The following is a 24,674-nucleotide window of genomic DNA, read 5'->3' on the forward strand; positions in this document are numbered from 1 at the left end:
CCCAATTCAGTACATACTAACTTGGATATGTATTGGCTGGGAAGTTTTCATTTACATTTTTGTCCCCACCCCCTCCAAAAAAAAAAATAATAAAAAAAAAAAAACAGGAACACTTTTCTGACTAAAAATTAGCAAAATTTTGTAACACAGCTTTTGGCAAGTACTAATGCAAAGATACAAATTCTAGATCTTGATTTATCCTAATCTTGCATTGTTAGTAAACTTAATGCATTTTCTAAAATGAACTCTTGGGTGGGAGGGGAGAAATAAAATTATATGGTATTCTTGTGATATTATTGTAAATCAACTAAAATGTTCTGTTGCAATCAAGTATCAAATACCAGTACTCACAGATAATGTCTGCAATGTTTTTATTTTAACAGTGGTATTTTAAACATGTCCTTTTTATAAAAAAATAAACGTGGAAAAATCATTCAAGCATATTTATTATAAAACATTACAAATAAATAATCTCAAATTGTCATCGCCATATATGGTAATCATCGGAACCCTATATTATTAATTAATAACTTATTTAAGTGCTGACATTGTGCTTGCATTGTACAAAATAGAGGAAGACCCGCTTTCTTTCCCATGTAGCTTTTGGTCTACATTCAAACTGTCTGTATCTGGAAATCTCATTGTGAATTTCATACAGAAGGATTGGGCCCTAATTCTGAAAACTAACTCAGTTCAGATAGAGTTGGCAACAAGATGGTGCAGATTTTAACAAAAATATTTTTTTCCCCTAGAGTGGATTAATGTTGAAAGTTTTTAGGTAAGTGTATTCTCAAGGAGGAGGTGAATGTAAATTACATGTTCTGATCCATTTCACATCTCAGGTGACCTCCTGAATAGTCTTCCATTTATGAACATTTACAGTTCTAAATATAAGAAACCTCAACATCTTTTAATGTACATTGTGCTTTCTCTACTTTGTGCATTGCATAGAAAAAAAAAATAAAAATATTCCCAAACTTATCTGTAAAAAAGTCAACCTCATACACTTCGGTGTACAATAGACTGTGTGTTCCTTTAGTTACCAGTATTGAAAATTACAAATTAACATATCTTAAAATGAAGCAGCCTAATTAAAATAATCAAAAAGTGTAAAAACAAGTAACTAGAAATTTAGGGAAAGTCAGTCAAATTGTAACAAGGCCATATTCATGCTAACACTTTCCTACCCTATATTAAAGATGCAGTATATACTGTGCTGGGAAAACTCCATCTTTCAGATGAGATTAAAACTGTAGCCTTGTCCACAGTGGTCAGTAAAGCTCCCTGGCCATTCTTTCTCCCAAAAATTGTTTTCTGACCAATTCCAGCTTAAATAATTGCGTTCTTTCTACCTAAATCCCCCCAGGAGTTTTAATAGAAAATGCCATTCTACACCCCCCTCCTAAAAATAATGAAATGATCCTTGCATGTAAAAAATCTAAGGTGCTATTATAAAATCATTTAGTGTAATTTCTTGCTCTGATTTCTTGCCATATACAACACAGCTATCAAAATATAAATGCCCTGTTATCCCAGTCTGGCACATAACTACTTCAAGCTAAACAGCAGCAAATCTTTCCCTCCACCCTACTCACACCTATGTCATGCAAACTCCAAAACCCAACTGGAATTTAAAACACATATTTATGTATTTTATATACTTTTATAAAGTAAATTTTAATTTTAAAAAGAGTATTAATGTAACGGTTTCAACATCCAAGTCAGAAAATAAAAGTTAAGGCTCTTAGTTAAAAGTTAATATAAAATATGTGCATGATAGTGAGGTAGTGTTTGAGAAACTTAACTTTTTCATTTGCTGACTTTATACAAACATTTAAAGTTGCATAATTTGTTTTACATTAATTTACTATTTATGGTATTGTAATTAGTAATTATTGCAGTTTTCATTAATCCAATTTTCTTGTTTTTTTGATAGCTCATTTTCAAATTAAAATATACGTTGGCAAAATAACTTATTCCTGTAGTGTTATGTTGCCTATTAAGTGACAAAACAAAACATTTACTATCAAGTTTTATCGCAAAATATAAAAAAAAATTGGACCATTTTCAATCCACTTTGGAATACTTGTTTCTGTTACAGAAGATGTAATAACTGATCCAGTGCTGCAAGCTTTAAAAAAAAAAAAAGAAAGTGGTCTGCCTTGATCGCTGGAACCCTTGTCTCAATAATACAGCCTGGATTTCATTTTTTAAGATATAAATATAATAATTTATACAATTACTTAAATAAATAAATGTTCTACAATTCAGCGGATCTCTCTTTCATTAGTAACGTGGGGTTGATATCCTCCATTGCAGAGCTCGATGAACTGACGTTAATGGTGGCCATTTCTGTGGCTTCAGAGTTTAGGACGTGGAAGGCGGTGATGGGACAGCCCTTCACATTATTGCAGATGAGCTTTTGTAGGGAGGCAGTATTGATTATTTCAAAGCCCACTTTTCCGCCAAAGGTGCTTGGTTTCCAATACTCCGGAGAACAGACAGCATTTCCCATCAGCCCTTTCAAAGAGAATGGTGCTCCAAGTTCTACCATAGTCTCACCAAAGATGGCACTAGGACGAGGCTTTTCTACTAGAAGGCCAGGATACAGCTCCATAGCATCAATGTCTCCATAAAGCTCTTCTAATTCAGCTGCCATTTCTTTTTCTCCTGTAATAATAAATAAGAGTAGTAAATGGAAAATCCCACCTTTTAGCACTCTTCTTTTGGTCTTTAATCCTACTTCCCACCACAACCCCAATTTATATAATCCTGGAAACAAACAGTGTCCCATTTACCATATTAGTCATTTGTAAGAAAAGGCCCCATTCGAAAGAATAGCTCTTACCTGTAAGTTCCTCAAATGACTTAAAAGGTTTCAATAGGAAGTGTTTTCGGTACTCATTCAAGGACTGGTATCTCATCTGTCTGCTCTGATCGATTGAAGCCTTAGCTACTTTCTGTACTGCAAAAGGAACATTCTTACCCCCAGCAACCTATTGCAAAAAAAAAAAAAAAAATACAAAGAATAATAAGAACTCTAGGCAAACTCCTCACAGCTTTTATAGTGTGTATAAACTTTGGGTGGAATCCTGCTTGCCTTCGTCAGGCAACATTTCTATTGACATGAATGGGGGTTCTTCTGAGTAAAGAAGTGTCCCTTGAATGGCTTTTAGTCCTACCATTTCCATTAACACTGCGGGAGTACCACAACCATGGCACAGCCTAACTAAGAAAATACAGCTATTGCAGTGCACTTCTCTGAGAGTGCAACCTACTACAGTAGATACACTTGTTTAGACCCAGAATTGCTAGGATTTTAACTTTACAACTGAAAATCACTATAAAATGAATGCTATTTTCAAGTAAATGATATTTTTTGCAAGATTATATCAAGCTTTGGAAGAGCTTTTCCTTTTCCTTTTTTAAATTAAAAGGCCATTTTTGACTTGACCCTGAAGCCTTCTTACAAATAAAACTCCCATTGAAATCACTGAGAGTTCTGTCAGTACTGAGAGTGCAGAATCTGGGCTCGTGGACAATAACATTTAAAGTGCATTTGCTTTGGTAACTCCTGTACTGGGAAGAATTAGATTTTACTATTGAACTAGCAGGTATCTTTCTTTTTTACAGAAGAAATTCCAAGTAAGCTTTTTGCCAAGACTCTGGCTTATGTTAATTGGCACAAAAAATTTCTAGACTCTGTCCAAAAGCTAAAAAATGTTGTGAGAATGTTTACCCTGCCGGCAGTTTGCTTGGAGAAGGATTTCACCATGTGGGAAAGGCCATGTTCCACCATGATAGAGTTGTTGTAGAGAAATTGCTGGAAAGTGTACTCCTGGTCATGGATCTGAAAACTGTCAGGCAGAAGTGGGTGCCAGTGGTACAGAGTGTTGAATTCAGCTGCAATTCTATTCTGATATTGAAATCGCTGGTTAAACAGCAGCTCGGGATCAAACTTCAGCTTGAAATAGTAGCCACTCAAGTGCTGCACATAGTCTTCAACAACAATCTTGATAGTCTCTCCTGTTAGTTCAATGAAACAGGGAAAATGTGTATCAGTTTTGTTTGCTTGAACAATTCTGAATGTTCAGCCAGCTGTGTAAGAAAGGATGTAAATGGTGAGGTAAAATGGCCAAGGATTGTTCTAAAATAAATATATTTTGGGGGGAGTTTCAGAAGATGTCAGATTTCTTAATGGTTTGTAAACTCTTATGGGAAATGTTTCAGAGTAGCAGCTGTGTTAGTCTGTATTCGCAAAAAGAAAAGGCACCTTAGAGACTAACAAATTTATTTGAGCATAAAACACAAGTACTCCTTTTCTTATGGGAAAGTTTTATAGAAGTGAATAGGGATGACAATGATAGCAGTTCTAAAATGTAATAAACATTTAGAATTTAGTAGTGAAGAGTGTCCTTTCTATAATTTCCTTTAATAATTCTATAGCAAGGACATAATTTGCTATTACATTCTATAGAATTTTTCTGTAGGGAAAACATTGCCAATTTTATCCAGAAAAAGTTATAGATATCTCAAAGCAAATCTGAGTTGCTATTACTATCAAATACAACCATCTCCTTTTAGTATACTGTTGCATTCTTCATTTGGGGACAACTAATTAGTTGTCTTGCCCAAATGGAGTGTGCATAAACATTAACATGAAAATAAATGTCACTGGATAGAGACTAATATATAACATCATTTTGTGTTAGCTTTTCAGTAACTTCCTAAATTCTAAACTGAATCAAAGCCTTCCTCTTAACCTGTAACAAAGAGCAGCGATTGCACTGAAGACAAGACAATTTAGCAGCAGGTGAAGGTCATCCAGTCGCACATACCTGATGTTTGAGAATTAGGTCATGTCTACACTTACAAGCTGATAGCGTCACAGCTGTGCCACTGTAAGAGCACTTGTGTAGCTGTGTTATGCCAATGGGTGAGAGCTCTCCCATCTACATAGCTCAATGGGTGGCGGTAGCTATGTCAGTGGGAGACATAGCGTGGTGCACACAAGCGCTAATGCTGGTAAAACTTATTTCTCTCGGGGTGTGTTTTTTTCACATCCCTGAACGACAAAAGTTTTGTTGATATAAGCGCTAGTGTAGATATGGCCTTAAACTCACCTCCCTGCTTCCTCACTATGCATCTCACAGTTCTAGTTCCCTTAGTAAAAGAAACAGAATGCCACCTGATTTAGGAATTTTCTCCACAGTTTGATATTCAAGATACTGGTTACAATGGAATGTTTTCTCATGAACCATCAAATACTGAACATAGGTCATGAAAACTTTAAAAAAATTTCCTTGTGACTTGATTTAACAAACTAAGTAAAATCTGTTCTATTATTAAACCTGTTGAAGCTGCCTAGGGGAGGAAAAACCTCCCAGATCATTGTAACATGTTGATAACTTTTTAATGTTCTGTATAATTAATAGCTGTTTTTAAAAACAAAAAAGGCCTCCATTTCCCAAAGTGGACTAGTGATTTTGTGTCTCTGTTTTTCGGTGCCTAGCTTGAGACATCTTAAAGGAACCTAATTTTCAGGAAGTTCTGATCTCCCTATTCTCTGAAAATACTTTTAAGGTATTTTAAGCTGGCCCCCCAAAATAAGGAGGCACGCAAAATCACTTTTGAGAATGCAGTCCCCTGAAGCTGGGGTCTATGTCTGTGTAAAAGAGTTTAATATGGAAAGTCTGATTTTCACGTTTACTCACCTATCAATACGAGCCTGGTAGTTTGGAACAGCTGCTCATCATCCCATTCTGGATGCACCTGCTTAAGAATGTCACAGACCCGATTGTGCTCCCTGAGCCATATTGTGGCATACATCATTAAACCTGGGACCAAACCAAACACCTCCTGGCCTACAGAAAATCGCAGGTGCTCAGGAACATGAGGTGGGTAGATCATTTCTGCCTCAGTGTCCTTCACAGTGGGAGGGTACATTTCTCCATCAATCATCTGCAGATAAAAAGACTAAGAATCACTGATGATAAATAGCAATGTGCCAGTAATGCCCCTCTACCATGTACATTGATCAAACTGGACAGTCTCTACATAAAAGAATTATAACATTCAAAAACCAGTCGAAGAACACTTCAATCTCTCTGGTCACTCGATTACAGACCTGAGAGTGGCTATCCTTCAACAAAAAAGCTTCAAAAACAGACTCCAGAGAGAGACTGCTGAATTGGAATTAATTTGCAAACTGGATACAATTAACTTAGGCTTGAATAGAGACTGGGAGTGGATGAGTCATTACACAAAGTAAAACTATTTCCCATTGTTATTTCCCCCCCACCCCACCCCACCCCCCACTGTTCTTCAGACATTCTTGTTAACTGCTGGAAATGGCCCACCTTGCTTGTCACCATGAAAGGTTTTCCTCCCCCCCCGCTGATGATGGCTCATCTTAAGCGATCAGTCTCCTTACAGTGTGTATGATAAAACCCATTGTTTCATGTTCTGTGTGTGTGTGTGTGTGTGTGTGTGTGTGTGTGTGTGTGTGTGTGTGTGTGTGTGTGTGTAAATCTCCCCACTGTATTTTCCACCGAATGCATCCGATGAAGTGAGCTGTAGCTCACGAAAGCTTATGCTCAAATAAATTTGTTAGTCTCTAAGGTGCCACAAGTACTCCTTTTCTTTTTGCAAATACAGACTAACACGGCTGCTGCTCTGAAACCTGATGATAAATAGACGTTCTCCAGTATTTTATTTTTCCCATTCTAAAAATACAGACTGTGGACCAAATTCTGCCCTTGTATTTATGTGTGCAGCTCCTACTAAAGTAGATGAGACCTGCTAACACCATGGCTGATTTTGGCCCTTTGTGTTTTAACAAGACTTCATACTATTAACAAATGTTAATTATAAAATTCCATTATTCTCCTATTATACAGTAGGAATTTTAAAGTGAAACACACCTGATACTTCAGCTTTCCATCCTTAAGTAGCCTCAACTTAAGTTGTCTATCCAAAGTCTCTCCATAGACATGGTTCAAGTCAACCTATAAAATAAAAGTATTTGAAACATGAAGTCAAACTACATTTCTGGTTATTTTAGAATGGATCCAACTCCTGTTTAAGTCCATGGAAGTTGGATTGGGACTTAAATGTTTGCACATTAAGTATACTATGATGATTGGCACCCTATGAATACCTTACATAAAGATTTAAAAATAAAGTCAGCTTTTTTGTTAGAACTGGATCAAACTATGCATAACAACGAGTTTTTAAATTCACACCGAGTTAAAAAAGGCTGCTTCAAACGCGTCTAAAAGAATGGACAGCCTGGAAACTATATAATATAATATTGTAAGATTCTTGTGGACTTTTAACCTGGAATTGGTTTCAAAGAAATAATTGATACTCATGTGAAATAGTTGCTTTTCAAAAGCAAAGTCTCTTTTAAAAGTGTAAACACATGACAATTATTTTGCAGTACAGTATATGCCTTTTTATGCATGATGGAAACAGTCCAATAGAAAAACTTTTGGGGTCTCAGTACATATGGATGGGTTTGTGTGAAAACAATAACACCACATTTGGAAAATTAAGACTGTGCAGATAAGGAGAACTAAATCATTTGGTATTTTGGATAGAATTATTTAGGCTCCTATAGTCTGGACTGGAAATGCCTCCATCTTGTTGAACAGGAGTTTTGCCTGCCTTGTAAACTGCAGCGTAAGGCTCTCAGTAATACAAAGAATTCTGTGTAGTATGTGCGTCACAATGTTTATATACGCTCCTAGCACTCTGAAGGATGTTGTTCTTGCCACAAAGGCTGATAAACTTTGCTACACTTTTCAGTGAGAGTCACAACTTTATGATCTTACCCCATGGCCAAGAGCTTTGGTGAAGGCTGGCCCTCTGTGGTGATCGGTCTTAAAGAACTGGTGGGTGAAATGTTGAGCAAAGAACGTGAACATCATATTTGTGCCTTGAGGATCAGGAATAAATTTTTTCCTCAGCAGAAATTTCTCCACAACTACTGCGGAATCTGGGAGCTCCTTCTTACCTGTAATTTAAAATCAAATCCGTATATTTTTCAATCCAGCTATGTCATTTTCTCCTTAGAACAAGTATCTATCATATGTGAAACCTATGAGCTAGATCTTCAGCTGGTGTAAACTGGCATAACTCCATAGAAATCAGTGGAGCTACTTGATTTATACCTGCTGACGACTTAGCTATAAAACTTTTACAACCCTTACGCACTTGATTTAAAACACAAGTTGATTGTTAAAAATCTTTGTTTCTGCTATGTTGAATCTGCAACTCAATTTTTTCAATTTCTCCTCTCTTTTATTTCTAACATTTATCTCAATAACTACAGTTGGAGTCTGTGTAAATCATTACTTAGTTTTTAGCTCTTTGTACAGTATATCCAATACACAACCATTTTACAATATACTGTTGCTGATTTCAAAGACTGTAGCTCTATAAAAAAATATAGTCTGTTAAATGTTTTCCGAGAGAGCAAAATAAATTGACTTTCCCACACTCTACAAAGCAAACATTGGAAATCTCTTCTATTTCTTACCTTTAACACCCATAGGTGTTGGGCAGTCCAGTGCCACTGGTGGGAGGGTTCTAGTATAGAAGGAAAGGTTGGAATAGGCTTCCCAGTTTTTGTAACCATACTGGCTGTTGTATGTTGGTGGACTGTCAATCAAATGTGACCTTGCTAAAATTTAAAAAAAAAAGTATTTTTAATGTTGGCCTTAAAACAGTAAATTGAATTTAATTAAGCTACAAGGTCAAATCCTTTCCGCCTTACTTTTGGGAATAGTCCTTATTTAAGAGCAAATTTACACAGTGTGGTACTTTCTAGTATTAAAACGTTATTTAATAGAAAACTGCAGTGTATAATATAATATTTGAATCACTGCATTCAATTATAGAGATGAACAAATTACATGCTTTATAAATGTGTCATAATTTTTGTCTTACAGAAATAAGAATAAATTTTGATCAAAGGTGGACCCCCATAAAAAAAAAAGTCCCTTTCATCCATTCTCCCACTCCTTGTGGTTGCTTCCTGATTAGGAGGTGAAATGTATACCTGGCTTCTGCTTCCTACATTTCCTGTCCCAAGATACATTACCTGTCCCATATATCTAAAGTATGTACGTATGTATGTATGAATGAATGAATATAAAATAACTAAGTAACACAGTATTTCCTTAAAAAGAAAAGGAGTACTTGTGGCACTTTAGAGACTAACAAATTTATTAGAGCATAAGCTTTCGTGAGCTACAGCTCACTTCATCGGATGCATTTGGTGGAAAAAACAGAGGAGAGATTTATATACACACACACACACACAGAGAACATGAAACAATGGGTTTGTTTCATGTTCTCTGTGTGTCTGTGTATATAAATCTCTCCTCTGTTTTTTCCACCAAATGCATCCGATGAAGTGAGCTGTAGCTCACGAAAGCTTATGCTCTAATAAATTTGTTAGTCTCTAAGGTGCCACAAGTACTCCTTTTCTTTTTGCGAATACAGACTAACACGGCTGCTACTCTGAAACCAGTATTTCCTTAAACTCCTGTGGCCAATGTCTACAACTGAAGGTTAATAGCACAAGGAGAGGATACTTACATGTCAATACATATCTCATGATGGAATCACGGAAGAAGGGAATGCTGTTTATTATATTCCAGACACCTTTGAAGTGAGTGAGGATGTAGTGGACAGTGTTCGGAGTAGGTTTCAATGTCAGTTTCAGCCAGGTCAAGAATTCCGCTATGAGCATTGAGGGGAAAGATTAAGAATATTGTAAATTACTTATGAGGACTAAATAATATGCAAATCTGGAAATAAAATACTGGAATATTTTGCAGCTTTCGAGATTCATTATTGTTATTTATAAAAACATAGCTTTCAGATACTTACGTGTAGTACAGTTTTCCCCATAAAATCCTGTCCTTGTACAATCACATTCATATCGATCAAAACCTGTCGTCATACATACTCCCCTGTTCTGGCATGGGTTTGAGCAGCAAGGATTAGCTGCAATGAAAATTAGAATAATGTTAATAAAATAATATTTGGAATGCATGAATCAATGTTTTCATCTCACTAAGCAAAGTTTTAAGAGCTATGTAAGCAATTTCCTGAGGATTATGGCAGAAAGTAATCAAACTGTAGGTAGGACCAATTCAGACTAAACCCTGCACTAATATACTTAAAAGCTATTAATATAAGAAGAAAAAATATTGACAGTTGTTTATGGGTGATTCATTTTCAGTTGGTATTGTATGTAGGAGGCATTGCTAGAGAATCGATGACCCCTCTCAGAATGTTCAGATCATTTCTCAATATCCCATTTAAAACTTGTAGTATAACTACAAGTTTTGAAGGTGGCAAGAGAGAATGGAGGGGAAATGAAAAGTCATAATTTCTCTAGGCCTAATTCTGTTCTCAGAATTCAATGAAAGTTGGGTTTATTAATAAGTGGGCATAACTAGACATCGTGAGAGCTATTTATAATTTCTTTAGCTCCAAATTCTAGATTTACCCGTTTCTAGCCCTAAACCAGATACAGTGTGAGCTGTAGCTCACGAAAGCTTATGCTCTAATAAATGTGTTAGTCTCTAAGGTGCCACAAGTACTCCTTTTCTTTTTGCGAATACAGACTAACACGGCTGCTACTCTGAAACCAGTGTTTTGTATGTCATTTCCCCATCTCTCGACTCCCCAGAACACTGGAGAAATTTGGATGCTGGCTGAAAATTTGCAGCTGGTGCCCATCGCTACTAAGAATATCAGGAGCAACTTTTACACCAAAGCATGTGGGAATATTAGAAAGTAATATTGTAGTTTTCTTTTACTAGTAAATCAGAGAGGTTGGGATGTGAAGTCAACATGATATTTCTAACAACAACAATGTAAAAATGGCATACTAGGTCAGACCAATGGGTCTGTCTAGCCTGTGGTATCCTGTCTTCTGACAGTGGCCAATGCCAGGTGCTTCTGAGGGAATGAACAGAACAGGTAGTCATTGAGTGATCCACCCCCTGTCATCCATTCCCAGTTTCTAGCAGCCAGAGGAGGCTAGGGACAACCCAGAGCACAGGATTGCATCCCTGACCATCTTGGCAGCTCCAGGATTACAACTCATGAGGTTCTGCACTGGCTCCCATGTCACTATAAACACATTCTTAAACTTGAGGCTCCATTTCTTAAAAGCCCGGGGTGTCACCAGTGCTATTCAAAAGCCCGGGGTGTCACCAGTGCTATTCAAAAGCCCGGGGCACTCGTTAGAAAATGAATTCTGAATCTCGCTCTCTCTGTAGCGCCCTCAAGCCCGTGCTAGCAAACCTGCCTCCACCCAAGTCGCCGGAGAAAGAGAGCCCAATTAAACAAAAGGCACCAGCGCAGCTTCAACTCTGGGGGGGAAAGGATCCCGCAAAGCGCTGCAAGCAAAGGCAGCTCAGACAAGTGGAAAGCGCCCCGGAGAGTTTCCGCGGCGCTGAGACGAGGAAGGTCGGAGAACGCACCTGCTCGGCTGAAAGCGAGGAGCCCGATGATTAAAGTGCAGGGCACGATCATATCCCGCCGGTTCTTCAAGAGAGGAAGCCTGATGCAGCGTTGCCCCATCCGGTTCCGCAGCGAGAAGCTACTTTTGCTTGCGAGTTTCCCGGCACGCTGTAGATGGCGTCCACGTTTAACTGCAGCGTGCCAACGAGAGACCTATAAATAACCAACAGCTGGAAATAGCGCCGCCCTTTCCTATTACAGCATTGGAATGGTAGAGGGGAAATTCCTGCAGTGTGTAAAGAGGGGAAAAAAAAACAAACTTCCTTCCCAGGTCATGGGATCGGGGCAATCCCCGAACGACGAGACTCGGTTTCCCGTGCGCGGTCCCCCCCCCCCCCCGCCCCCCACGCACGGGCTGACGTCGGTCTCTCTCTCTCTCTCTCTCACACACGGTTCCCAGCTGATCTCCAGATTTAGCAATCATCTGGAAGGCCAGGCTCCAGCTGCTTTGTACCTGGGCAGCTCCATCGCTTCCGCCGGGAATTTGCCGTGCAGCGGCCGCGCTCGCCCCGCCGGGGCCCCTGGCTGCGGGAGAAGGGGGAGTCCGCGCTCCCTTCGTGCCTCGCTCGGCATCGCAGACGGAGCCGCCAAAGAATCGGTAGCGCCCTGGCTTTGCCCCCTCTCGTGTAGCCCACCAGGCTCTCCCAGCGCTTCAGCCGCTGCAGCTTTCCGGCAGACTTCTTCACCGACAAACAAACAAACAAAAGAGCGTCCTGATTGGCCTCAATCTCTTCCCCCCCCCCCCAAGAAAAAAAAAAAGAATCACCTCCGTCCCCAGCACCTTAAGAGACGCCAACGTGATATCTACTTTTACATTTAAAGAAAAGGAGGACTTGCGGCACCTTAGAGACTAACACATTTATTAGAGCGTAAGCTTTCGTGAGCTACAAGCTTATGCTCAAATAAATGTGTTAGTCTCTAAGGTGCCACAAGTCCTCCTTTTCTTTTTGCGAATACAGACTAACAGGGCTGCTACTCTGAAACTTTTACATTTGTAATTGCTCCCTACTATGAGCTCAACTCAAAATAGACCACGATATGCTCTCCACCAGTGGCTCTCAACCTGTCCAGACTACTGTACCCCTTTCAGGAGTCTGATTTGTCAGGAATACCCCCAAGCTTCACCTCACTTTAAAACTCCTTGCTTACAAAATCAGACACAAAAAGACAAAAGTATTACTGAAAAATTGTGTACTTTCTCATTTTACCATATCATTATAAATTAGAGATGGAAAACAAATGTGTATCGTTGGCCTTTTTAGGATCCCATCTTTACCTGGAGAGCTGTCCTCCCAGGTTACAACTGAAAAAAGACACACCCGGTATATTTTTTAGGTGGAGTATTCCTTTTATTTTCCCCAACCACTGAAGAGTCAGCCAAGTCTGATACTGGGGTTGGTATCATTTGAGCTTATACACATCACAGCTCTGTCCTTCGATCGCTTCAAAATTGGGTTTCATGTGAAAGTTTGAGAGTCTCCCCATTGCCAACCTTCCACTGTATTTGTTGTAGGCATTGGTTCAAATCCTATTGTCCTTAAGCCTGTGAAAAAGGCAAGCAAAGTTTGGCCCAAGGTGTCTATTTAAAAATATCCATGAAATGGACAAATGGTCCTTTGGCATAAATGGAATCTGGTTTTCTGACTGCAAACTGTACTTTCACAAATGACTTTTTCAAAATGATCACTACTGACAAACATTTAAATTCATGTAGTATCTAAAAGCTCCAGTCAGGACTGGGTTCTGTTGTGGTGGTCAAGATAGACAGACAGAGGCAATTCATTCCAGGAAAGATTTATGACCTTAAAACAAAACAAACAAAACAACAACAACACCACAGCACAACCTAGATAGTATTGGGAAAAGACAATGATCAGATCCTCCTCCAACACCCCCAAAAAATCTGTTAGCCAAGTTAGTCTTGATTGTCCTTATAAAGTGTTCTTTACTAAGATTTTAATCAAATTACGAGAGTATATCATCACTATTATTCATTGTTTAAAACAATTTGTTTAAATATTAGGAGAAGGATTTCATTTAAATGTTTTCATTTAAATTCATTGAGATCCTCAGGTGGAAGATATACAAATGGAAAGCCTTTTTAGTGGTCTGCATACCAATGCTGACTTGGCGGCCTGCTGGATAGACTTTTATGCATCTGTTTTCTCAAAAGTATGACCACGATTTTATAGATTTGAAAAACCACTAAATTTGAATTATTTTTTAAAATAATCATAGAAAAAAAAGTAAAACTAGGAAATACTGCAGGGTTTCTAACTTAGGCAGGAGATTCAAAGCTGGCAATGTAGGAATATTATGGAAAAAGAAATAGTTTTGCTGTAGCTGGAGACTTATCTCTTAGTCACATATTGTTATATCATTCTTCAGTAGAATCACATATCACCTGTGGTTCTGGGGTATAGCCAATTTTTCATTAATTTTGTTAAATTTAATGATTGTAAATATATAAAGTGTGAATGCAAGAAACAATGGATAGAGTTCTCCCGTTTGCTATTGTCAGAGGTAGCCAAAGAAAATTCCCCTTGTGAAGCGGGACTCTTTGCTGGTGCAAAACTGATGGAGACTTCTTTGCCAACCAACCTAAACACCTCTGACTTAGAGGGTAGGAGGAGGACTTATTGGGGTGAGGCAGAGCAGAAGTTCCTTATGCATATCCTCCATTGGTGTAAGGTCGCTTTGGGAGTGTAAGTTAAGCAGCTGCTCAATTGCTCTAACTTACATGGGGGCAGGATCTGATTTCCCTATGGGCCTTCTCTTCCCTCTACCATGCATAGACGTAGAAATGACAATATAAAGTATAGTGTTGTCATGACAGGTGGCATTGTACGTGTTGTCTTACAAGTTTTTTTCTTTGCAAGCGAGCAAGTTTTTAGTCTTTGAAGAAATACTGTCTTATTGTTAGTTTATGTGGTAGTCCTTTGAGAGAAGCTCTGGCAGATAGTTGGAGACAGTTCTTGGGTTAGTATAGCTTCCTACAACCCAGCATTGGCATGTGGGCTGAAATTTCTCGAAGAGGGACTTGCCTGAGTGCTGTTTGATTGACGCAATTCCAGGACTGGTGTAGCTGTGTGAATAAAATATGTTACACTTAAAATATACCCAGACTCCTCCACTGGGAAACCGACCAAGAAAGCCCCAGACATCTGCGATCAAATGGAAAAAGGTGACATTAGTGTTAGAAGTGGACCGCTGCTGTTGGAACAACTGTGTATAATGATTGCTGCACCTTGGTCCTGGAGAGCTCTTGAAGAGGGTTCTCGGAAAGTCTTGTTACAATTGTGCCACTAAATTGGTGGGAGGTTTGGATTGATTTCCCTATCAGGGAATTGCTCCCCTCTGGATACTACTAACTTATCCTTCCCAGAGAGTTTTGACATCTCCGTGGGGCAGGATCCATCTTTTTTCTTCTGTGTTTGCACAGCCCTAGCACAGTGAAGTTCTGGTCCATGACTGGGGCTCCTAGGTGGCTTGTCCCTGGGAGTCATAAAAATACATCTGAAGAGTGATTTTTTTGGGGGCAGGGGGCAAATGGCATGTATTTTGTACATGGTGTGTATAGTGTGTTGTACTAAGTATAGTCTGAAGCAGTAGAAAGTGAATCTTGCAGCTAACACGGGAAAGGATTTATTGAGTGTTACTGCCCTCTTCTGCTAGATGTTTGTTTCGTACAGTGTGATCAGATAAGGATAAGTGATTGTAGGGGCAGAGAATTTGCTATTTTATTTTAGATTTTGTCTGCATTTTAATGATAATCCCTGCATTTCACAAGTTTACGGTCCATGGTACTAAACATCTATCCAAGGATAAAACTTTACAAGTTCAAGCCCTATTTAAAGAACACAATCAACCCCTGCTCACCCAACTATATAAAAAGGAAGGAATCTGGCTGCACTAGGTGACATGAACCTTAAAAAATAAAAAATGCTTTCAGATACTTTTTGTGCTACCCAAATACCAAATTACAGCCATTAAAAATTGATTATTGGCAAACAATTGTTCTAGCATGATCTTATTTCTTGATGCTTTGAAAAAAATCAGTGAAAAAGCTGATTCAGTCCTCAGATACATGCAAACAGTTTCTTCAATGACAGTTGTATAGAGATAAGTCAGGGTAATGCGTCCTGCGTGGCTAAAATATATACTGCTGAAAAGTGGCAAGGGTATTACTACATGTGATGAATTATAGCATGGTTTGGTATATATAATTCAGTGAAAAAAAATCAAATAGTAACCACTGGCAAACAACATTAAAAATCACAAGCCAAGCCACCCACAATCATGAGAAGGGCTTAAAAATAATGAGCTAAAAACATAAATTTTGTATCTTTTTTTTATTTGCCTCCCATTTTTTGAGCTATGAAGTTTCAGGTTTTCCAGCTTTCCTCTACTACCTGTCGGTCTAGAAACTTATTTTTTTTCTTCAACTGAAAGCTAAGATTCTCAGTTTTTCACATGACTATAGAAGCTGGGCATATTGTAAAATAATAATCCTGAGACTCCAGAGAAAATCATGAGCATTGACAGCAGTGCATTTATTTTGCCTGAGTAGCAGTGAATGGGCAGTGGGAATGGCCATGTTTCCAAACTGAGATGGTGTCATCATTTCCTAGATTTCATTATGGGAGTGAAGCGGACAGCCATGTTTTCTCCATTCTGTGGGCTTATTTTATTTTCTGCCCATGTTGCACAGCAGTGACCTTGGAAAACATATACTTTCGGAATCAACGACTTATGTTTTTAAAAGGCCCAAACAGATTCATCAGCCAAATGATATTTTTTTACTTCTGTACTGAAACCCAACAGACCATAGTAAACCACTCTCAAACCAGCTAATGAATAAATCAGAGGGTTTATGAAATGTTTGTGGACAATTCATAAATACAAAAAGGCAACCTTCATCAAATTTTTCATAACAAAGGGTTTTGCCCATTTCTGGTTCCTAATAAGATCAAATGTAGTCAGTTCAATAAATCCCTTACTGAATACTGTGTTCAGTTCTGCTTATCCATGCATGAGAACAATGAATTCAAACTGGAACAGGTGCAGAGATAGGCTACTAGGATGATCAGAGGCATGGAGAGCCTATCTTATGAGAGGAGACTAAGGGTATGCCTACACTTTGAGCTGTTGGTGTGATTTACCCACTGTTTCTCATCAAGCTAGCCTACTAAAATAGAATGTAGCTACAGCAGTGTGAATGATGGGAGGGGCTAAGTACCCCAAGTGCATGTCCATCAAAGACCATAGACATGTACTTAGGGCAACTAGCCTGTCATACACGTGTGTTTCCGTGGTTACATTCTATTTTTAGCATTCTAGTTCTATGAGAGCTAACATGAATGTCACCTCAAGCTGGGAATCCCATCTCCAGCTTGAAGTGTAGACATACCTTAAAAGAGCTTGACTTGTTTAGCTTAGCAAAAGAAGGCTGCAAATGGTGCTGTATAAACACATCCAGAGATAAACACCAGGGAGGGAGAAGAGCTTTTTAAGCTAAAGGACAATATTGGCACAAGAACAAACATGTATACATGGAACATGGATAAATTTAGGCTGGAAATTAGAAGGTTTCTAATCATTAAAGGAGTGAGATACTTCCACTAGGAGTAGTGGGGGCAAACAATCTAACTAGTTTTAGGATGGAGTTTGTTAAACTTATTGATCATTAAATTATATGATGGTGTTACCTAAATAGCAGAGAACTGGACTCAGTGAATCAGGAGCTCCCTGCTAGTCCCATGTTCATGTTTTCTTTGATTCACACCCAAATCACCTTACACTAGGCTGATTAGACACCACTTTATTTAAAGGGACAGTCCTGTATTTAAGCCCTCCTGCAGGTCTCCCAATTTTTTCTTAAAAACTGGCACATTGTCTGGTATTTTCAGTCTGCCCCATATCAATACTGGCGGGTCCTGTTGCTGGCCAGATCCCTGCTCGCCAGCCGCTCACCCACCAGTGGTGAGTGGGGGGGTCCAGTGGCCAATGATGTGGGTGGGTGTGCAAGGCTGGTGGCAGGGCAAAGCTGCAGTGACTGGGGCCGGCTGCTCCCCCTGCTGGTCTGTCAGCACAGCCCCGGCTGCATGCCAGCTCTCGGCCAGCAGGATCCCACCCCCGCTCCTGTCTCCGGCCAGCACTGGCTGCGTGTGCGCAGTGCAGAGGCTGGAGAATGTGAGTAAGCACCAGGTGGTGGCCAGTAATGCGTCCCCTCTGTTGCGCACCCATCGGCCTTTTATGTGATCCCCATTTCACGGTCCTCTCCCTGCTTTGCCCCTTATCCCCCCCAACCCTGTTACTTCTCCATATGTTCCCCATCGGATCGCGTCCCACTCCCAGCACTCTGCCGAGAACCAGCCCCTGGTCGGAGCGCTCAGCTCGCCAACAGCCTGGCTGGCAGGCTCCTTCCTTCCCCCACTGCTTCTGGCTGTGCTGGAGCCCCGGGAAAGCCCAAGACCCTCCAGCCTGGGGCGCTGGCCAAGAGGACTTGAGCCCTGCATATACCAAAGCCCCACAAAGCGCTGGCATGGGGAAGCCTCTCTGCCCCTCAGCTAAGCTCTGGAGTGGTTGGGGAAGCAATTTCCAGCCTGTTTGCACCTTGACCCTGCAGGCTCCACAGCAGCCCCCCAGGCAGGGACTTAGCACCCTCTTTACCTCCCCAGCCCTAGGTCCTGCCCTTAGGGAGTGCGGGACTGCTCGTCCCCTAGGCACCCTCCCATGCTGAGCCATCTCTCTGGCCGGGTTCGCTGAAGCCCCTGCAGTCAGGTTCCCTGGACCCTAGTGCACAATGCAGCCTTAGGCTTAACCCCTTCCGGCCTGTGCTGTAGCCAGGGGATAGGAGGCGGCTGGGTTATGTCGGTGGCCAGCTGCAGCCTGGAGTTAGTTAGTTAGTTGTTAGTTGCCTTTCAACACTGCAAGCTGCTTCCAGTCACAGGGGAGTGGGGTGGGAGTGGGGAGGAAGAGATGAGCTCTGCAAAGATAAGGGCCTGGTCATCCCTCCTCCCCACCCCGTCCCTCCCACACAGTACTGAAAGGCTGCTGCTGGCCACATTCTGGTGTGAATCCTGGCAGAAATCTGGGGGGGGAGGCATGTGACCCTGCATGGCCCCCCCATGTGTTGCCTTGGGAAGATGGGGTGCCAGTACCAGGAGAGGCTCGTTTGTCCCTGAGGCCCAGCCAGGCCTGGAGGGTGGAGAGTGCTGGGCAGGGAGGGTCGGGTTGGTCGGTCACTTCCCCCCAACCCCCCATGTGAGAGAGGTGTACGGGAGTGCGTGTGAGTCACCTCTCCCCATGTGAACCCTAAATCCATAAACATAAGAATGTAAATAAAAAGAATCCAACCACATAGTATTTCTTTTAACAAGGGCGCCGTCAACTTGATGTTGTTTGAACATTTGAACTGCATAGTTCAGATTGATTGCTGTTGAACTCGCTTGAATATGAGTAATTTTACCTAGGGTCCTGTATTCAGCATAGGGAAATGTGGTCACCCTACCTTACACAGCTAAAGGGCCAAATTCTCTGCTGGCTCAAATAGGTGGAAACGCCACACAAGACAGTGGAGCTGTTTGCACTTACACTAGAGAATTGGTTACAAAACTCTTTTAATGGATTTCAAATGTTTCCTTTTCCCTTGCTATTCTGGGAAGAACATCATCCTGTTTAATGATATCTAATTTTCTGGCATGATACACCAGTTTTATTTCTTCAATCTGTACTTTTCCGCTCTTTCATTGAAAAATACTTACTTCCTGCTTTTCAAAGCTTGCATGTGTCCAGAACAAAGATACATTCTTGAAAGAACCATTAGCAACTTGACCAGTACCCAAAACGTAATAGTGACTCAGCCATAATTTAGAAAGAATGTTACTGAAACACTTCAAATTTAGAGAAAGCCTTGGGCTTTCTCATATGGTCATATTCTATCACTAATAGGCTTAATAGTAGGATTGGCAAGTGATTAAAAAAATTAATCGTGATTAAGCATGAAATAATCACACTGTTAAACAATAATAGAATACCTTTTATTTCAATATTTTGGGATGTTTCTACATTTTCAAATATATTGATTTCAATTACAACACAGAATACAAAGTGTACAGTGCTCACTTTATATTTATTTTTATTACAAATATTTGCACAATAAAAAACAAAAGAAATAGTATTTTTACATTCACCTAATACAAGTACTGGAGTGCAATCTCTTTATCATGAAAGTTGAACTTACAAATGTAGAATTATATATAAAAATAACTGCATTAAAAAACAAAACAATAGAAAACTTTAGTGCCCATGAGACCCCTAAGTCCTACTTTTATCGTGAAAGTGCAATTTATAAATATAGATTTTTTTTGTTACATATTGCAACCTGAAACAAAACAATGTAAAACTTTAGCACCTACAGGTCCACTCAGTCCTACTTCTTATTCAGCCAATCACTACGATAAACAAATTTGTTTACATTTTCAGGAGGTAATGCTGCCTACTTCTTGTTTACAGTGTCACCTGAGAGTGAGAACAGGCATTTACGTGGCACCATTGTAGCTGGCATCCCCAGATATTTACATGCAAGATATGCTAAAGATTCATATGTCCCTTCATGCTTCAACCACCATTACCCATCAGATAATGGGTTCTGCTTGGTAACGATCCAAAGCAGTGCGGATCGACTCATGTTCATTTTAATCATCTGAGTCAGGTGCCACTAGCATTTTCATTTTCTTTTTTGGTGGTACGGGTTCTATAGTTCCCACATTAGAGTGTTGCTCTTTTAAGACTTCTGGAAGGATGCTCCACACCTCATCCCTCTCAGATTTTGGAAGGCACTTCAGATTCTTAAACCTTGGGTCAAGTGCTGTAGCTATCTTTAGAAATGTCACATTGGTACCTTTGCATTTGTCAAATCTGGGTGGAAGGTTTTCTTAAAAAGAATAACATGAGCTGGGTCATCATCCGAGACTGCTATAACATGAAATATATGGCAGAATGTGGGTGAAACAGAGCAGGGGACATACAGTTCTCCCCCAAGGAGTTCAGTCACAAATTTAATTAACGCATTATTTTTTTAACAAGCGTCATCAGCATGGAAGCATGTTTTCTGGAATGGTGGCCGAAACATGAAGGCGCATACGAATGTTTAGCATATATGGCATGTAAATACCTTGCAATGCCTTACAAAAGTGCCATGCAAATGCCTGTTCTCACTTTCAGGTGACATTGTAAATAAGAAGTGGGCAGCATTATCTCCTGTAAATGTAAACAAACTTGTTTGTCTTAGTGATTGGCTGAATAAGAAGTAGGACTGATTGGACTTGTAGGAGCTAAAGTTTTACATTGTTTTGTTTTGGATTGCAGTTATGTAACAAAAAAATCTATATTTGTAAATTGCACTTTTACAATAAAGAGATTTCACTACAGTACTTGTATGAGGTGAATTGAAAAAAAACACTGTTTCTTTGGTTTATCATTTTTACAGTACAAATATTTGTAATAAAAATAATATATATTGAGTACTGTATACTTTGTATTCTATGTTGTAATTGAAATGAATGTATTTGAAAATGTAGAAAAACATCAAAAATATTTAATAAATTTCAATTGGTATTCTATTGTTTAACAGTGCGATTAAAATTGCGATTAATTACAATTAATTTTTTTAGTTAACTTACATGAGTTAACTGCGATTAATTGACAGCCCTACTTAATATAAATGTTCAATAATTGATTTAGTTTAAAAATGTCAAGGTAATCATCCATTAGTTTGCCTGCCTGGACCATTTAATCTATAAACTCTTTGACTCTCTTAATGTGTGGTTGAATAATGTTGAGTACAGTGGGGCCCCATTCTTGGCTGGGACCTCTACATGTTACTGGGATACAAATAAATAATAAGCGACAAGACAACGGCAGAAAGCAGAAAAGGTAATCAACTAGGGATGAATTAAGCAAGATATGAGTGAGCAGTTCACAGAAACGGTGTGGGATGTTCTGTTTGGTCAAATAAATTATTCTATAAAAACTTAGCTCACACTTTCAAATTCGTAGTGAAAAAAATGTTAACTGACCTTTGTTTCTGATCTTTGATATGGCCTCCAGAATACACTAGAATCCACTTCTAGTGAATTTGAGTGATGAATTCCATTTGACGTCTGTGAAGGTATAAAGGATAACATTCCTCTCGAGCCAGAGTCTTGGGGAGGGCCTGGCTGTTGATTAGCCTGCTCTCTGCACCTGAGGCAAGAGGTGGTATTTAAATAGCTGACTCTTATAACAGAAAGCTGTAGGAATATGGGGGTGGGGCACCGCAACATCCTTCTGGAAGTGGAGAAGCCTGAGGTGGTGCTCCCTTTGGACTGCCACTGAGGTTACTGCTGAGGGGAACTGCTCCAGAAAATCAAACAGGCAAGGGGGAGACTGTTTGGGGAACCCTTGGAGGGCTGATGCTCTGAGGTAAAAGTCAGGAAATCTTTTTATGTGAATTACTGGGATGAAGGACTGATTTGTGGGAAGGGACTGCCATGCTTGTGTAGACTTTGAAGTAACAGTCTGCAAGAGGAGGGATTCTGTTTTGCTTAGAAGGCTCAGTTAAAGAAGTTACCCCATCTGAAGGATCTTGGCAACTGTGGAAGCATTTTGATCTTTGGTGGGATAAGCCTGGGCATAACAAGTAAAATGGTCAATGCCCATCAAAGATATTTACAGTACCCCGATGGTCAGGCTTTAATGATAGAAAGTTCATAAAGACAAACTCCACGGGTGCCAAACTTGTGATGCTGACAGGAGGAGCTGCCTGCTTAGGCAGAGTCTTTCGTCAGTTACATTTGGTGCAGGTGTGAACATGGTGGGTGATATCATCCCCCATTCAGGACCAGTAGAATCTTGACTCAACTAGGGCCTCCAATTGCTCTACTCCCAGATGCCCCATTCAATCGTGGCAGGACCCTAACATGCCTCACTGGTATTTCTGTGGTACCATCAGTTGTTTTGGGTGAGGCCTTTGGGAATGCTTCTGTCCTCGATAAAGTCATCCATCCTGAACCAATAGGTAGTCCCTATTACTTTAGCCAAAAAGCCTCCTCTGGGTGACTTGGTCAGATAGCCTTGGGATCCTTTCCCCTTTTCAGTGCATAAAGGATGTCCTTCATCCGTGGATCAGATTATTGGGCATGCTCCACTTCCTGATCCTTTAGTCTGGGCAGCTGAGGATACTGTACTCTAGTAAAACGTTAGTAGACTATGGGTGTGGCTTCTGGTGGTGCTCCCAGACAGGCAACTGCTCATTCTCCATTGGCTGTGGATTTTTCCTCCACAATGGATACTCCCGTTGGCATAAAGCTCTCAGTTCAGGGCTCCCCACATTTATCCAATCATTGGGTGATAACTCCTTAAAGTGAGGCCGCCGAGATAAGGCATCTGCATCCATTGTTGTTCGACCATTTCAGTACTGCAGGGTGAAATCATAGACAGAGATTGCCCTAACCACTGGTGTCCTGCTACAGATAATATTGTTGTTGTCTTTACGTATGTCAAAGGATTATTATCCGTCTTTAAAGTGAACTTGGCCCCACAGAAGTAGTCATGGAACCTCTTTGTCATGGCTCACTTCAATGCCAGGAACTCCACTTGATGAGCAGGGTAGTTTCTCTCAGGTGGTGTGAGGCCTCATCTTGCAAAAGCTACTGATTGGAGTTTGCCCTCATACTCTTGATAAAGGAGGGCTCCTAACCCAGTGTAGCTTGCATTGCATGAAGTTCATATGACTGGGTGAGATCAGCATACACCAAAACAGGTGCTTAAGTGAGTCGTTGAATGATTTTATGGAAAGCTTCCTCACACTCAGCAGTCCACCGTTTTCTGAAAGGTGCACCCACATTAAAGTATTGATTCTGGGGTGGGTTCCCCTTCTTCTTATTTGTGGGGGGGGTATTCCTTGGTGAGCTCCGTGAGTGCATGCACAATGTCCGAAAAATTCTTTATGAACCTGCGGTAATAGCCACAGAATCTCAGAAATTACTAATTCCTTGAGAGTCGTGGGCCTCAGCCAGGTGGTTATTGCCTTCAGCTTCTCTGGGTCCGTAGCTACACCATCTGCAGACACTATGTGACCCACATATTGCACAGATGTTTGGCAGATGATGTACTTGTCTAAGGATAACTTGAGGCCAGTCTTTTCTAAATGATCCAGGACTTTGCACAGCCGAGTCTCATGTTCTTCTAAAGTGCACCCAGACACCATGTCATTCAGTACACCAGATGCTCTAACATGTCCCCTACCACCCGCTCCATGATTTGCTGAAATGTGGCTGGAGCTCCAGACACTCCCTGAGGCATGCGATTAAATTGGTAAAACCCCAAGGGGCAGATGAATGCTATTTTCTCCCTGTGACTATTTTCTCTGAGACCATTTTTTCAGACTATTTTCTCTGGTACCATGGGTACTTGATAGTATCCACTGCAGAGATCAAGGATGGAGAACCAGTGGATGCCATTCAGGCTATCCAAGGCATCATCCACCCGGGGCATTGTGTATTGTTCTCTGGTTCAGAGTTTGATAGTCCATACACATGCACACCTTGCCACTTCTCTTTCATACTACAATGATCGGTGATGTGAAGGGGCTCCTGGATTCCTCAATGATACCTGCTTGAGCCAGTTCCTGTAGGTGCTGCCTCACATCTTCGATATCAGTGGGAGCTAATCGTCTTGACTTCTCTCAAAAAGGCTGACCATCCTGCATTTGGATATGGTGCTCCACATCATGAACACACCCAACATCCCACTTGTGCGTAAAGAAAACAATTTTCCTCTTGACTAACTTTTCACCCGGTGATCCTTCCACTCAGCAGGAATGGGGGAATCCCCAAACGGGAAACTATCCCTCCCAAAAGATCCTTGGTCTCCTCTTGGTATGATGGGGCCCCTCACTCGTTGGTATGTGGCTTTACATAGAGTGTGCATTGGCAGCTCCTGCAGATAGTAGTTCCCTGCCATTTTATGGCACTTCCTCGCCAATCTCTGGAGCAGGTTTGCATTTGTCCCTAGGATTAAAGGTATATACTCTCTTCCCTTTGGATATTGGTAGACCAGCACCAATGTTTCTATTTCCTGGG

At 40.4% G+C, this 24,674-nt stretch overlaps 1 protein-coding gene across 1 annotated transcript; it reads right to left on the reverse strand.

Annotated features, from left to right (window-relative positions):
* Positions 1-354: 354 nt before the first annotated feature.
* PTGS2 (prostaglandin-endoperoxide synthase 2) lies at positions 355-11,682 on the reverse strand. The gene is made up of 10 exons (XM_038414799.2): positions 11,508-11,682; positions 9,901-10,017; positions 9,607-9,750; positions 8,543-8,686; positions 7,836-8,017; positions 6,924-7,007; positions 5,715-5,961; positions 3,740-4,026; positions 2,849-2,996; positions 355-2,670 (listed from the first exon to the last, which is right to left on the reverse strand). Exons 1-10 carry the CDS (start codon positions 11,605-11,607, stop codon positions 2,261-2,263), a joined length of 1,863 nt encoding a protein of 620 aa, XP_038270727.1. The 5' UTR covers positions 11,608-11,682; the 3' UTR covers positions 355-2,260.
* Positions 11,683-24,674: the final 12,992 nt, after the last annotated feature.

The sequence above is a fragment of the Dermochelys coriacea genome, chromosome 8, assembly GCF_009764565.3.
Source record: "Dermochelys coriacea isolate rDerCor1 chromosome 8, rDerCor1.pri.v4, whole genome shotgun sequence".
Taxonomy (NCBI): domain Eukaryota; kingdom Metazoa; phylum Chordata; order Testudines; family Dermochelyidae; genus Dermochelys; species Dermochelys coriacea.